Here is a 17179-nt window from a genome sequence, read left to right on the forward strand (position 1 = left end):
GTTGCGTAGTTGTTAAAAATTATCTTTCAAGTTTTGAGTGGAAAATTAAAAGGAAACAGCATACAAAAAGATTCTAAAGGGTTCTGATGATGGTGGATGACACAATTACTGGGTTTTTGGACTTTTTCCATCGCCCAGAATTCTAGGTAGTAGAGGACATGACATCACTGAGATTAGCTCTTTCTAAGGGGCCCAACTGAGTAAGTGTCTTCCTTTCTCACCTGAAGACGGAAACAGATCCAGTTTCCAAAACATCGTGTCGTCTATTACCTAGGAAAAAGTCCAAAAACCCAGTAATTCTGAGCATACAAAAAGCTTATTAGTATCTTATGACCAGAGTTCTTTTCACTTCTTTCTGACTTTCAAATTGTTAGTGTTAGTCGTTTCTTAGTTTGTCCTTGTTGAAACATGTTAACCCTCCCAACCTGTGTGATGTATATATGTTGGCATCCAGCTTATCTTGTATGACTAGCTCACCTACAGTTTTCTCTGTTTTTGAAATGGGTAGTATTGTGTCAGAATATTTTAGTATACAGGGTGTTAAAATGGTTACAGGCTCTAAGGGGGGCAGAGTGCTCACTTAAATGAGTAAAAATGTCCCAGTCAACATGTGTTCAGAAATGAGTGCCTTATGAGATATTGTTGCTGTTCATGTGATCTCTGTAGCAGATGCTGTATGTGGTTCCATGCATGTCAACACTATTTTCAGCGCTTCATCACACAAGAGGTGCCCATTCTAAAAAATTCATTGTTTCACTTGACTGTCCTTATAGGTACACTCTGTGCTCTCTCTGTAATACCTCTCAGTAGGTGCCTCCACAGCCAAAAATCCAGAAGATTAACCTTTAACGTCCGTCCAAATGACACATATGTCGCAAGCAGCAACTGGAGTTGGCACATGTATGTGATGCAGGACACGTGCACTCTTTGGGAGTGCTGACAGTTTGACCTTGGGTTTGAAACCAAAAGGAACCTACTGAGGTCATGTCAGTGGTTCATTCCTTAGCTATGAACAAACAAATCGTTTATCTGGGTCCTGGTTTCGAAACTATTTATGTTTATATATGACTGTTTATGACCTGGTCAGCCAAATATAGCCCAGCTTTGTTCTGAGAACTGAAGAGGAAATATTCGTCGGTGCTTGCAGATTAGTGCTTCCAGAGCTTTCAAGGAAGTGTGACATATTCAAGGATTGGTTTTCAGTGGCGAATTATCAGTTAGGAAGTCAGTGTTGGATTGTGTAATATTTCTCTTTCACTTAAAAAGTTAGTGTCAGACTGTCATGTATTTCTTTTTATATTATTTTGTGTCTCGGAAGAGGTATAAACCCACTGAGCCAGTATTACTTTGTGAGTAAAAGGCATCTTCGTCACTGTGACTTTCCGTATCAGTGTCGGACTGGCACCTTTTTGACTACTATTACAGTTATTATTTTTTATTGCTAGTGGGGTGGGACTAAGTCCCTTGTACTGCTGCCACTTCTGGCCTATTGTACCATACTATTACAGTTACTTTGGATCACTATTTTGCGAGAGTTCGTGAGTCAACATAATTTATACGATTTTGCTGGAAACCCCCCTCCCCCAAGATGGAACCTCAAAAACGTGCCCGATGTTCCAAACTTCTCGATGCAGAAGAACTGGAGGAAATATTGATGGAAGAAGAATCTGATGAAGAGCTAGAAGATATCAATGAGTTCATTGAACCTCGAGCACATATGTTGTCGTTGTCGTCATCATCATCAGACAACGAGGCAGAGGAACCGGAAATTAGGTTTCATGATAGAAGACCCGGGGATTTGCCAAAGGAACTAGACTTCACTGGTCCTCTGAGTGGAATGAACAGATCAGCTGCTCCCAATATAAATGCACAGTCCTCTCCTTTTTCCATTTTCATTCTGTTTTTCCAACAAATATTCTAAATTTTGTTACAAGAAACCAACAGATATTTCCACCAATTTATGGCATGCCAAGATGCTCCAGGCCCTTCTGTTCAACCGCCTGATGTTACAATTGAAGAGATACATAACTTTTTGGCAATAATTATTCAAATGGGACACCCTCAAAGATTATTGGTCAAGAGATGAGCAATACTACACTCCATTCTACCGTAACACCATGGTACGAGACCGTTTCTTCCATATTTTGAGATTCCTACATTTTGAAAATAATGAAGCTCCTCCAAATCGAGATGACCCAGAGTATGATAGGCTCTGGAAAATTAGAAAAATTTTTGACAATCTCAACAACAAATTTTGTGAACTTTACAATCCAGCAGAATGTCTTGCTGTTGATGAAGTCATAGTGTTGTTCAAAGGAAGAGTGATTTTTCGTCAGTATATTCCAAAGAAATGCAAAAGATTTGGTATAAAAATTTACAAGCTTTGCGATTCTTTTGGGTATACTTACGACATGACAGTTTATTTGGGCAAAGGCAACTTGCGACAGAAGAAATTACATCGACACATGGCATTGTTCTCCAGCTAATTTGAAGAGTAGAAGGCTTGGGACACAAAATTTACATGGACAGTTATTTCAGTTCTCCTGCTTTATTTGACGATCTTTTAGACAGGAAAATAAATTCATGTGGCACCGTTCGCAATGATAGGCGTGGAATGCCACAAGAAATTCGGCCCAAGTCAATGAAATTGAGAAAAGGGGATATTGTTACAAGAGTCAAGGGGCATCTAAATGTTGTTCGTTGGAAAGACAAGCGTGATGTATATGTTCTGATGAATTTGCACCCTCCTCCATTGGAAGGCAACTTTGAGATGAATCTGGCCATGCTGTCAAACCCCATGTAATTGAAGACTACAGTGCACACATGGGCTTTGGCGATAAATTTGACAGGATGGTAAACAGTTATGGCATTGCTAGGAGGACATGGAAGTGGACAAAGAAATTGTTTTTCCACCTTCTAGATATGACTATTCTAAGTGCATATCGATTACATAAGTCATGTGGTGGAAAAATGACACAAAAAGTTCTGTGAAATATTGGTGCACTATTTGATTCTTCAGTTGCATGAGGCGAATATCACAGTCAGTGGCATTTCTTGGGGTAGGCCAAGTTCATCTGGGGCCCAACTCAGTTGACTGGAGGTGAAACATTCATAACATTGGCCAGCCAAAGGAAAACAAAGATGTTGTCATATTTGTTCTGAGAATAAGAAGTGCAGAAGCGCGCTGTACTACTGTGAAAAGTGTGATGTTGCGCTGTGTGTGGAGGACTGCTTCGAGAAGAGACACATGCGCATCAGAGTGTGAGTTATCATAAACTGTGAAGTGATGCAGTTCAAACTCGCGTACAGTCTGAACAAAATATTATTGTATATAGTGTGATCATATACAATAATATTTTGTTCAGACTGTACGTGAGTTTGAACTATGTCACTTCACAGTTTATGATAACTCACACTCTGACGCACGTGTGTCTGTTGTCGAAGCAGTCCTCCTTTCTGATGTTAGGTGTGATTGTTCTGAAGTTGGAGTTCCTCCAGAATAGGATGGACTGTTTGGAGGGGTAATTTCTACAGCTTATCTTCCCTAGCAAATTTATTAATTAAAGAGACTACCAGTACTTTTAATTAAAATGAAATTATTCTAAAAGCTGTGAAAGCTAAAAAAATTTAACTTAGCTTAGCATTCATGATCTGCATTGGTGATCAGTTGGCACGACAAAAAGAAATGTGATCATGATATCAGCCTACCATATAGATGAAACAGACATTGTGACAAATGGAGGAAAGAGAATATTAAGTCTGTCTGTACAATGGATTATAGCAAACTCTTGGACAGGGTTAATTTGAAAGATCAGCAAATATGCTTGTTAGTGGTATTTGAAGATGAGTCCTGGGTTACTCAGTGTTGCAGAAATAGGGAGTATGATTTTATATGTACAGGAAATCAAATAGGAGCAGTTGTCGTTTAGAGTGCAACTGATAAATGATTTATTTGTTCATTACGGGGAAGCTGTAGAATAGATTGCTGAGCCAGTATTTGTTAGACATTGCTGTGTCACATCTTTTGAGAGGCATTTCGTCAAGAAGATACCCACAAACTGAGAAATAATGTAGGCTGGAAAGTTATACAGTGTGTGCAGAACATGTTAAGGAAATGGGGGACATAGTGTATTGGTATGAAAGGTGTGATGTTGATCTGTGTTCTGACTCTTTTGAAGACTACTGCGCTGAAGTGAACCACTAAAAGCTGATGGCATAGAAGTTCTCATATTATTTGTAGGAAATCACTCCTATTATGGCCTGACAGAATATGTGTAATATATGTGTATTATACAATTATCTGTGTACTCACCAATTTTAAAGGGTGCCCTGAATTTTATTGGATATAAATGAATAAATTTTAATTAAAACTGTGTATTGTAGGCCACTATTGTTTAAATGTTGTCACATGAGTGCGGGGGGTTTCTGCATGCCCCTGTCTTCGAGAGACATTGAGGTGTTTTGTCCCTTTTGGATGGTTTCTGAAATTGCCTAAGAGCAAGGTAGGTTGAGAACACGCAAAAGACTTTTAGAATGACTGTGGCAGTAACACACAGTTGCAGAAGCCCATTGTGAGCTTAGAAAGTGAGCTGAATGGACTGATTCAAGGGAAAGTTGATGTCAGTCTGTAATTGCAGTGATTTACAAGTTACTGTAGTGCAAGCCATCAGAAGAGGACATTGCAGTGGCATATGGTGAAGTACTGGTGAACAGAAACAAGCTGATGCCAAGGCCTTAAGTGGCTGCTAGTTGTGAAATCATTACTGTTCCAAAACCAGATAGACCTTAAAATATCTTCTGTCCATGGAGAACTGAGCTGTTTAAAGATGTTCTGTCACTAAGGGGTTAATGTTGAAAGTGATAATGGGATCTGTTGTCGTGGTTCATTAGAACTAGATTGATGTGTGTAGATGATAATTATTGATATGGTCACGTGTTTAGTGTCTAGACATGGGGTTTCAATTGGTAATATTTATTGACCACTTACAAATCGCAGCTATAAGTAGTTACAGTGATATCACTAATTCACACACTTAAGAATTCACTGTAGAATGTACTAAATCTTCAGTATCTTCACTAGGCATTGCCTGGCAACAGATCCCAACAGTATCCTCTACTTCCAAAGTCAAAGTCAGAGTCAGAGTCAAAGTTACCAGTTCATCTTGATGTCAGGCTCCTTGAGACCCACAACTAGGGTTTTTTTTTTGTCAAGTCCTCTGTCAGTACAGGCTTTACAAAGCAGGTCATGTCTATCTTACATATTTTATGCTACACGGCAGCTTAGTCCCATAAGCTTGACCACCTCCATGTTTAAGCCTCTTACATTTTCTGTGTCTGGCTTCACCTTGGCCTGTACCGCGAACACATTCATCAGTCATGAACAGAAACTGTGGATCCATGATTCCATCATGCACATTTTGCAGCAGCCAGTTGCAAAAACGAATTCTTGCTGCATAATCTGGTTGTTTCAGCTCGTGCACAACTGTTATTTTATATTTGTGAAATTTGATTAATTTTGTGGCTTTGGAAGCAGATCATACCGAAACACCAGTTTCCTGTGCTAACCATCTTAACAGTTTTCAAGGACTGATCCGTAGTTGTGCCTCAATATCCCAGACTTTTTCTTCAGTCAGCACAATCCTCTTAGATTGCTTCTTTATGTCACACACTGAGCCTGTCGCCTGTCACTTTTTCACAACCTTGGTTACACACGACTTTGTGGGAACTTGTGAGTTAGGATATTAACAACAAAACTTATGGATACATTTTCTGTAAGTTTTTTCCTTGCAAAAGTTTTGACAATAAACACGTTGTTCAATAGTGAACTTCATTTCATTATAAGTGTTGACCGCCTATCTTAATCTCTGACACAGACTGACTATTAATGCGACTTACTGCAGTAACAAGATCAGAGCTCCTGATGGTGCATGTTTATCAGTGCAAATGACTCATTCTGCTATTGGCAGTTACAGCAGCAATCTGTGAGAAATGTTGTTCCCACTCCACGGTCTGGCCAGGTTTCCTCAAACATTGAATGCATTGTAATTTCAAGCAATCTCAGTCGCCTAGATTTGTCTTACTGTATGTGCTTTGCATATTTCTAGAACTGATGTTAATAGCTATAATGAATGTAAAAAAAGGAACTAAAATAAATTATACAAATAAATAATGGTGTATGTGAAAGCGAGAGAGAATTTTGAAAAACAGTGAATGTTTTTTGGTATAGTTTTCATGTACACTAGAGTTTTCATTGACCTCAAGCAGGCATTTGGTGTACTTTGTAGAGCACTTTGTGTTTACAGAATATCTCATGAATATGAATAAACCGTTGATTTATTTTTTATTAAAACTATATTTAATTTATCTTGAACCATAAGCACAGTGGTTATTTTATGATTAATTAACAGTATGGGTGATGTAACATTGAAAATATTAAAGAGATTGCATCTTAATTATTCTTTAGTTCAGTGGACATGGGTGCTAACTTTCAGAGTTGTGTCACAGCTGTACTCTAGTTTGTGGAAATGATTGCGTAAATTGCATTAGTTTTTTTTTTGCCCCACAGAAATACATTTCATACCTTTTTCTCACCAGTTCTTCATGTGTACCTTCACCATCAGTGTGTTCTCCATATTTTGAAAGGAGTACTGCCACATCATTTGGGGGCATCTTTAGTTGATCTCTTTGAATAAAGTATAGCTCCATCAGCAATACTGCTAAATTCTTTAAGGGGGGGGGGTTAATCGTTTATGGTATTCCACATTGTGTTAATAGAGAATTTCAACTTCAATCCTTGGTATGTTCATTTGTAAAAACAGCATTGCCATGTGGTAGGAACTACTAGAAATGCATGACACATTTGATGAATCTGACAGTTCCACCCTTAGGTGTTTTAGTACATTATGATTTGTGGTTTTTGAGAATTATGAATTAATAGAAACAGGAAACAAATACAGTGCAGTGGTCTCACTCGAGGACAGAAGTCACCTGATGATGGCCCAGTGAGGCCGAAACATGTTGTGAAGATAAATTATGTAAAACCAAGACAGCTTGAGGAGTGTGGACATTCACTTTTAATGTGTAAAGTTTTATGCTAACATAATAGCCTGTGGGCATATTATCGATCTGAACTGTCATAGTATGGGGCATGCGGTAGCATAGTTGATTGAGAGGCTATGCTACAAGCCCGAAGGTCATGGGTTCAAGCCCTGATGAGGTCATTGGATTTTTTCAGTTGACCTAATCCTTCCAGCCACACTAGGTCCTGGGGTTTACTCAGCCTCTAACAGAAATGAGTACCAAGAATTAAATGATTTTCCTGGGAAATAAAGCACGGCCAGCGTGTAAGGCTGACAACAACCTTACCACCATCTTTGACCCGATTGTCTAGATATTGTGGGACCCTCAATGTCTCACAACTGTATGGGCCTTCACGGCCTGGTACAGGGATAGCTTTTTTACTTTTTTACTGTCATAGTATTAAAACGCATTCTTAGTGAACAACATATTCCTAATGTCTTTTTAAAGTTGTGTTATTGATGGATACTGCACTTCAAGGAACAAGGAGAGTCCTACTGAATTTCAAGAAAACATAAAGTGTAAGTTGTCAATATTAATTTTAAAAAATGCATAACCCTTGCATTGTGTGTACCAAAGTAGAACAGATCTGTAACAACCATACATTGTTTATAAGGCTGTTACAGATCTGTTCTACTTTGGTACACAGAATGCAAGGGTTATGCATTTTTTTAAAATTAATATTGACATCTTACCCTTTATGTTTTCTTGAAATTCAGTAGGACTCTCCTTGTTCCTTGAAGTGCAGTACAAATAATGTGGATGAAGGATAACTGGTATACTGGTTGTCAGTAGTAAGGTTCTAATCTGTAACATTCATTTGTTGCTTGTGTGTTAAATAATGTTTTCCTTATTTTTTCAGGTGTGTTGGTGTCTATGCCAACTGCTCCTGTGGTGGCAGCAACTGCCCCAATAACTCAACAGACAAATAGCAATAACAAGAATGGTGTGTCAGGTGAGAACTTGTATTATTCACATGTTGTTTCATTATATTTTCTCCATGTGCCATGAAGCTTAACAGTTAACCTCATCTAGTGTCAAGTCAGGGTTGTCTGTCAAGGAACTTCTCCTCACTGCCCATCTCTGAAGGTATTTCATGGCTTGGCCATGGGCATGGATCATTTTACATCTTTTACTATTGTAACTGTGTTGTGCGTTCAAGTTCTAAGGTCTCCGATTTTTTCTCACACAATAATCATACAAAAAATTTGAAACTTCTGTCACTTTTCAATGTAATGTCCCTGCAGCCATACACATTTTTCACAACACCGACGCCATGATTCCATGGCGCTGCGAATGCTTCTGTAAGAGTCTGTTTTGACCACTGGAAAATCGCTAGTGCAATAGCGGCACGACTGGTGAATGTGTGACCACGGAGAGTGTCTTTCATCGTTAGGAAAAGCCAAAAATCGCTAGGAGCCAGGTCAAGTGAGTAGGGAGCTTGAGGAACCACTTCTAGGTTGTTTTCACGAAGAAACTGCTGCATCGCATATGCCCGATGCGCTGGTGCATTGTCCTGGTGAAAGAGCACACGTACAGCCTTTTCCGGCCATTTTTCTCGCAGTGCTGGAAGGAGCTTGTTCTTCAAAACATCTTGGTAGGATGCACCTGTCACCGTAGTGCCCTTTGGAATGCAATGAGTAAGGCTTACGCCATCGCTGTCCAAAACATGGGTACCATCATTTTCTTAGCACTGGCGCTTACCCGAAATTTTTTTGGTGGCGGTGAGTCTGTGTGCTTCCATTGAGCTGACTGGCGCTTCGTTTCAGGATTGAAGAACGGCATCCATGTCTCATCCATTGTCACAATTGATGAAAAGAAAGTCCCATTCATGCTTTCATCATGTGTCAACTTCTCCTGCCAAATTGCCATGCACGCAGCCTTGTGGTCATCCACCAGCATTCATGGCACCCACCTGGAGGACACTTTCCGTATTCGCAGGTCTTCATGCAGGATTGTGTGCACAGATCCCACAGAAATGCCAACTTTGGAGGCGATGTTTTCTACACTCAATCGGCAATCCTCCAAAACAACTTTCTCAACTCACTCGACCATGTTGTCAGACCGCCTGGTGCGAGGCCGGGATTGTTTTGGTTCAATGTCACACGACATTCGGCCTTCTTTGAGTGTACATTTTTCACATTCATGACACCATCACCACAAGTCTCACTCAACTGGCGATGAATTTCAGTGGGTGTCTCACCACGCAAGTGGAGAAAACGAATTATTACTCGCTGTTCTTGTAATGAAAACGTCGCCATTTTTGGTATCAAAAACACTCCTCACTCTCATCGCCACCACTAGAGTTTTGTGTGCCGTACAGTGCTGTCAGCTCTGTCACGCATTCACAAAGAGTACACATGTATTTTAAACTAAACCACATGTGTCTGTCTGCTCCCAGTCAGAAAAAATATCAGAGACCTTAGAACTTGAACGCCCCTCGTATAGGGCAGTTCTGATAACTCAGAATTTCTGATAGTTAAAAGCCCTAAATACAATGATTTTGTATGAATGTATGGGTGGGGACCGTAGGATATTGTAGCTATCCCTCGGCAATTCTTGCACTGAGGGTTTGTTTATGTTTTCCTGTATATGCAGAGCAACTGTTGTGGGAATGCGGATGATAACACCATATGCAGAGAGGTAACCTAGGTAGTGATGTGGCGGGGCTAGTGCATTGCCAGATTTGTTACTGTTCAAATTGCACTGTCATTCCATGTGGTTAGCAGTCCATAGTGGTAGTACTGAACACAGCTGTAGAATGTCTGTTAGACACATTTGTGCGTTGTTTTGTTATCTGCTTCTCACAGCAGTTGAACAATAGTTACAAGCATGGTAATGGAGAAAATAAAGTCAAACATTCAGATATTGGCCAAAATTAGATTTCCCTTAATATGAAAAGGTTTTTTGTTAGAGAATACTATTTCTGCACCTGTGCTACGAGTCCTGAACAGTTATACTGAGCTCTATGCTGACATAAGTGCATCAGGTGCCTACAAATATGAATCCTATAATGTAAGAGTGTTATATTCAAGTACTGAGCCACAAAAAAGTTATTTTACCAAAGACAGTTCTCAGGTTTTGATTAAACATCTTTTATTTAGTGAGAGTACCAACCAAGTGTTGCAAAAAGTGACCTTTTTTTAAAAAAGTTGTAAAAAATGAATGTTTGTATTTGAATGACACTCATATACGAGGGTAAGTCAATAAGTAAGTTACAATTGGATATAGAATTTAAATTAGAGTCCTGATTTGAAAAAATGCTTTTATTTCTCAACATAATCTCCCTGTACATTGAGGCACTTGTCCCACCGTTTCACAAGCCCCTGAAAACTAGCAGCATAAAATTCTTTGGATTGCTGTCGGAACCAGGTGTGTTCACACTGCATGGCCTACCTCATAATGCATGACAGGTTAGGTTTTCACAAAGTGTGCATGATGGGTGCCACGCATGCTGACCCCACAACACAAAATGCAAAGAATGGGTCTGGCATTACAGCATCTCAATTGCTACCATGATGAAGGACACAGTATGCTAGCCCGAATTGTAACAGGTGATGAGTCTTGGGTTCACCATTATCAGCCTGAGACAAAGCCTGCGTCAATGCAGTGGAAACATCCTCTGTCACCTTGAGGCTGGAATGCGGTGAGCAGTATGCCTTCGTGATCCCAGAAGACTGTGAGCATCACTTTCCTGGAGGATGGTGTCACCTTAAACGTTTTCTTTTGGCATGTGACGCAGGATGTTCAGGGTGGAGGCCTATTCATCACCAGTGCCATTAAAAAAATGTGATTGACATATGGATGCTAATGCAAATTTTTGACATTCACAATGGAAAACATATTTCTGTGTAACAATCCAGCTGAACTGAATAAATTGTTTTGTATAATTCTTAGGTGTGTTCTTTGCATCTTATATGAGTTTCATCAGAAAGAGAGCCCTTCATTTTTGCAACTTTTTTAAAGAACATTCTTTCGTGCCAGCTGATATATGAAAATGTAACTTGTTCTGTGTCCTGCTTCCTGCTATAAATTTAATAGAATGAAATTTACTCCCATTATGTTCTTACCAGTATGATTAGGTAGTTAAGGCTGTTAAAGTGATATGCAGATATTTCAGTGGAGTGACTCGTTCACCATATTTTCAGGCACATTTAGAACCATGCAGATGACTTGATAAATTTACTCCTTCCATATGAATGCATGAAACTTGAGTATTATATATAACGGATATTCATGAAATTTGATGTAGTGGAATATAAAAATTTGTTGACACAGTAGCTTCAGTTACAGTGATGGACACTTTACATGAAGGCTCTTGTATTCTTCTTCATGACCTTATTAAGTATTTATCAGGATAAAAAATATTTTGAACTACAGTTTTAGTAAATAATGAAGTATATTTTATATCCAGTACACACTCCTTGTAAGTCTTAATGGTTTTAAAGTATTATCAGCATGAGTAAACTTTGATGTGCACTCACTTCTGTGTTGTAGAAGAAATATAATTACATTCGAACCTAGTATGAGAAAACAGATGAAAAACTGAGTTTGTACAGTTAGCTTTATTAGAAATAAGAGCTTATAAAACTTCTCAGTCTTTTTGTTAACCTGAATTGTCTATAGCTCCAGGAGTTATTATGAAAGCAGTCTGCTGATTATGTATTGTCATGGCATAAATTGTAGTCTCAGAGCATTTGTAATCTCTCCAGGGTGTGGTTGGGTTTAGACTATTGATCGGTAGTGCAAAACATTATATTAGTACTTAATGTTAATCATTATGAACCAGAAAGTAATTAATTTGTATATCTCATTTTGTCTCATTGTAATTTGTTGTTGAGGGAATCTGTGCCAACCACAGTTCTTTCTGAAGAGTACCAGAAGGAACTGAAGGTGGGTACTGTGAAATTACCATTGCAGTAGTGCCCTTCCATGTACAAATTGCAGGATATCAAAGAAAAATTAATAAAATATACAATCCCCATTTTCAGTCACAAGTCTTCATCAACAAACGTATCATGCCAGATTCTAAATATCTTTAAAGAACGTTCCTGAGGGAGTTGTACGTACAAAAAAGCAACTTAAAAAGTGCCATGAACTACAGGAAGTAAATGTGCATTGTGTGGAGGTCAGTATTAGAGCTGCATTTTAAAGCATATTCAACTCTCCACACATTACATTTCTCTTCAGTATATTCCTAATAAATCATTTAATAGATAATGTGAAGTGAGCTTATGCATTAAGTGCTGGGTGACCACTAGTGTTTCATATGTTTTCAATTTCAGAAGTGTTGTGGTATTTGTGATGGCATTTTTGAAACTCCAGTCACCTGTGCTAGGCATACAAGGAATTTTCGAGGTGAATGTTCATGCAGTTTTTCCTCGTTGAGCACTTGGCTGTTTGATTGGTTCATTTTGTCTAATAATGACCCTGTTTACCCTTATTTATGATTGTATTTGGTACTGTAACATCTTCTCTCATCTACTGTCTCTTCTGCCGAAGAGGCTAAACAGTGCTCAGGCTAGACTTCAAAGAATTTTGATGATGGTATATGCTGTACAGAACTATAAGGTTTATTTTGGACTCTATCCATCGTCTGGTATATATAAGACTGATTGAGACTAGCTCTTTCTAACGGGCCCAACTGAGTAGGTCTATCTTGCCCCATCCACCTGAGGACGGAGATAGATCCAGTCTCTGAAACATTGTGGTTTTTTGTCTTATGTATACCAGATGATGGATAGAGTCTAAAATAAACCTTATACTTCTCTACAGTTCTCAGGCTGCTTTTGGATGGTGGCAGTGTATGACCTTGGGGTATATATCATGCAAGTTTTAAGTTCGGTAGACTCTGTGTTCAGGCATGCCTTGTCTCAGAAGAACCGTTAGATACAGTTACTGATTTTATTAAATTATTTTATTTTATGTTTGAAACTTCTGTATTTTTACTGTTGCATGCAAATAGGTATAGCATCACCATTGCTAGGAGTAACAGCAAGTGAAGGTGAAATAGCTGCCACTCAAGGCCATCAGAGACAGCAGCTGCAACAGCAAACAGCAACACAACTGAATGGCGCAACCACAGTTAATAATGCAAACAACATTACTACCACTTTGGCAAACACAAAAGAGAAAACTCCCATGTGTCTTGTCAATGAGCTTGCAAGATTCAATAAGGTGAAGTATTCTGCTGGGCCTTTTTGCTTTGTTTTCATGGGAAGAAAACAGAGGAAATTGAGTGCAGGCTGCTGTGATCTACCCCCCTCTCAATTTGCTTTCTTTTTAGAAAGAGCCATCAATTTGATACCAATACAAAATTTATTATATTAACAAAAGATTTAAAAGTTTGTGACGGTGGTAAATTGCTACAAGTAATATGTTTTTGTACATTATAATGTACATAAATAAATATTATTATATTATATATATATAAATATATATATATATATAAATATTATTAATAAATAATTATTTATCGTCTTGTCTATTTTTAAAATATCAGTCCGGAGATAGGGGCTAGCTCTATCTATAGGACCCCACTGAGTAGGTTTTACCTGAGGACGGGGTCAGAATCCAGTCTCTGAAACGTTGTGTTTTAAAAAGAAACAGGACGGATTTTTAAAAATAGACAAGATGATGTATAATGTCCAAAACATATTACTTGTAAAAGTGAATAGTATTTGAAAACATTAAAAACTAACAATTTAAATTGTTTAGTTTATTTAGTGATGCAGTGAGTACTGAAAAATATAGGAAATCCTTAAAAACACATATTTGAACATTTTTAGTCTATTTAGTGATGCACTGAGTACCATAGTTCAGAATTATTATTCAAACACATACAAAATTTTTATATATGGAAACCAGGAGTATGAAAAGTCAAATGTACCAACAGAAGGAAGGCTGCGGGTGGGGGTGGGCCATATGAGCCCTTACACAACAACCATCTTTAATCTGTTATGCATACTCTTCCTGAGTTAGCCCTTTAGTAGTCTGTGCTTTGGATGGCATATAGTATTTTGCTTAATGGGGCATTTACAGTTACATAGCTTCACAAATTGGAGACCCAAGTGATATGAAACCTTAAATTTTCTAGAATCTCATAGTTTCATAGGTTGTGCGAGGCTGTTTTGTGTCTGTTCTTCCACTATTTGCAATGGGGGCTATTTACTGGTTCCATTCTGAAGAGGTATCCTGTTTACTAATAGTTCCCTAGTCTTTTGATGGCCCTTGTGGCAACATCAACTCAGGTCACATAACTGGACATTCAGATCTGGTTTTTGCCATCTAGACAGCAAAATCGTGTACCACATTTCCTGGGCACACGTATCAGTTGAACCATGTCATGTTCAGGCAGCTTCACAAAGGATTGATGGCAATTTAGAATTGATCAGATAGTTGCCAAGTGCTTTAATCATTGCCCAGCTTTTTTTAGAATATGAATGTTTCTACTTTATAGCCACTTTTTTATTTGATCAGCAATCAGAATATACATTCTACAAGCTAATGTTATGGTTTATAGCCACTGTGAATATTCACTGCTACGCATGCCTTGATGGTCTATATGTCTGCCTGGAATGCCATGGAATATCTTCATAGGCTGAAGCTGAGTGCCCACCATGTGCTGTATTCATGCACCCCAGCATCAGTGCCTTCATATATCTTGGATCCAACTGCACATCAGACTAACGCCCAGTTTTTTGGGGAGGCTGGAACCTATTTTCCCATTCTGACCATGAATGGTTTTCTGCCTACATTTCTTGTTATCATTTGTCAGTCCACATCTGCAGGATTGGTTCTTCTTTCATGTTCTAAGTTGTGAGCATGCCTATACCATTAGGATTTGGCTTCAGTTGTCCACTGCAGCATGTTTTGTAGACTTCTGCTTGGACCTCAGTCCCCAGCTATAAATGCAATAAAGGGAGTCTCAATTGTGAATATAAGAGTCATTCTCATGGCTACAGTTCTACACAGATAGGTCAGATGCCCTGAATTTGCCAAGTTTTGCTCAGCTGGTTTTAAATTTTGCCCTAGGCAGTCACACTATGGCAACATAGGAGAATGTGGGTCTTATCTTCATCGTATATATCCAGCATAACAGCTATGATTGTATTATGAGAAATAGTGAAAGTGTTATAAAATAAGTCATAAAATGCCTTTGGTTTCCATTTTGTATTTTCCAAAATGTGCCTGTACAGATACATAAAGGTCTGTAGGCTACGTTACTTTGTCCAGCTGCTGCTTCCACGTCAGTCTGTTTGAAGTTCATTCAAGGTATTTGACTTCAGTACACAGCTGTACTGTGTTTTGCTGAAGAAAGTAAAGGTAGAAAGGTAAAGTGTCCCTGTGCTTAATTAAGCACCATGCCAGGAAGATGTATGGGGGAGGGGAGGTATATCTCCCATTATTGACCAGGGCACTAGATGGAGGTAGCCTGTCAGCTTTATGCCCCAGCAGCTTTACCCCTGGGAAAAGAGACCCCAGTACTTATCAGATAGGTGGCTGGGTGAGCCCCAGAGCTGTTCTGGTTGCTATGGAGAAGAGAAAAATCTCTTGCCGCTGCTAGGGATTGATCCACGGGCATCCAGCCTGTAGCCAAATGCTATACTGATTGACTTATTCTTACTTTTTTTTTTCTCAGAAGGAAGCTGGTTCCTTAAGTCCCCTTATTTCTTTTATATTCATAATAAATGGTGTTATTGCCATTTTATGTCAGTGATAGATGCATCTTTCACACCACTGTTATACTGTCTCCAGAGCTATTTGTAGCACCTCTAATACAGTCTTCAGAAATTTTACATTATTTAGCACTGCAGTATCATATCTGTTGCATACCATGTCTCCCCCATTGAATCCCCAGAGAAGTTTTTCCACCACCAGGCTCCACACCAGAGGCTGTAGCATGCCTCCCTGTGGGCTGTTGCAGGTTGTTTACCAGTTAAGGATTTCTTGTGGTAGTGTGATGTTATGTTTCCACTTTCTAGCATAAAGTAAATTCACCAAATAATGTTGGAATTATCTCTGTACCTTTCAGTCTTAGCACTTCAGATGAGGTTATGTAAGATAGCCCCTCTGTATTAAGGAAGACAACTAAGGATCTTTCCTTGTGTTAAGCTGTACTGCCACTGTGTAGTACCATATTGTAAAGTGCAGTTTGAATGGATTTTCCAGTTTTGTAGGCAGATTGATTTTGATGCAAGGGATAGTTCTTCATTACATTTTTCTAATGTGCTTCTACACAAGTGTATCTATCATCTTCATTAAGGGAGACAAGTTGATTGGATGATATGCCTTAGCTTCAGTGAGTCTCACTGGCCTTCATTATAAATGTCACTTTTTCAGGTAATAACATTTCATGCTTTTCTGGGAACAGTAGTTTCATCATCATACTTAACAAATATCTGCTGCTGGGCTGTATCCTAAGCCTGTTGTATCCAGCCAGTTTAATGCCATGTTTCTCTGAGTTCTCTTTAATGTTATATTCCCATGTATACTGAATTTATGAACTGTCTAGCATACCAACTCAGTCTTTAACATATTAGAATAATTTTTAGCTTTATATATACAGTAGAACTTGGTTATAACGTCATCAAAGGGACCTAAAAATAGTGTCGTTATAAACGAATGTCGTTGTAACCAAAATGGGCACTTCCACAGTAGCCTTATGTTAGTCACGTAAAAATCTACCAAAAGCCGAGTTAAAATGTTGCATTTTTTAGTGAATTACATAGTTAAGTACAGACTAACGTAACATTAATGTGGAATTAATATGGATTCTCCATATCGTTTGTACTGTAGAATTCACCAAACCAAATTCACGGAATACATCAGCTTTTTTCCTTCCATTTTCTATTTCACGAATCATTTTAACTTTCTCTTCAATGCTTAAAACTTTCCTTTTCATTGCCATATTTTCGCTACTGCACTTCTCTGGGTTTAGGCAGGAACACTATAGGGTAAGTAGACAATGTAGGCCCTGTTAGACGAGATTCTAGGAAAGGAATGCAGTTAACAACATGCCGCATCCCCTTGCCCTATTCACGCAGTCCCATCCCACACCCTTGTATTCGCATAAAACCCACGCTCCTCTTGCAGCCCGCGG

The 17179-nt window shown here is 38.7% G+C and overlaps 1 protein-coding gene across 5 annotated transcripts in view; it reads left to right on the forward strand.

Annotated features, from left to right (window-relative positions):
- Nucleotides 1-17179, forward strand: part of LOC111867949 (double-stranded RNA-binding protein Staufen homolog 2) — a 97018-nt gene that overhangs the window by 29888 nt on the left and 49951 nt on the right. For all 5 annotated transcript variants that reach the window (XM_023858193.2, XM_023858195.2, XM_023858197.2 and 2 more), the window contains 2 exons: nucleotides 7940-8032; nucleotides 13043-13254. In XM_023858193.2, the coding sequence (XP_023713961.1) occupies nucleotides 7940-8032; nucleotides 13043-13254 (305 nt within the window). The remainder of the gene's footprint in view (nucleotides 1-7939; nucleotides 8033-13042; nucleotides 13255-17179) is intronic.

This window comes from Cryptotermes secundus, unplaced genomic scaffold, assembly GCF_002891405.2.
Source record: "Cryptotermes secundus unplaced genomic scaffold, Csec_1.0 scaffold267, whole genome shotgun sequence".
Lineage (NCBI taxonomy): Eukaryota > Metazoa > Arthropoda > Insecta > Blattodea > Kalotermitidae > Cryptotermes > Cryptotermes secundus.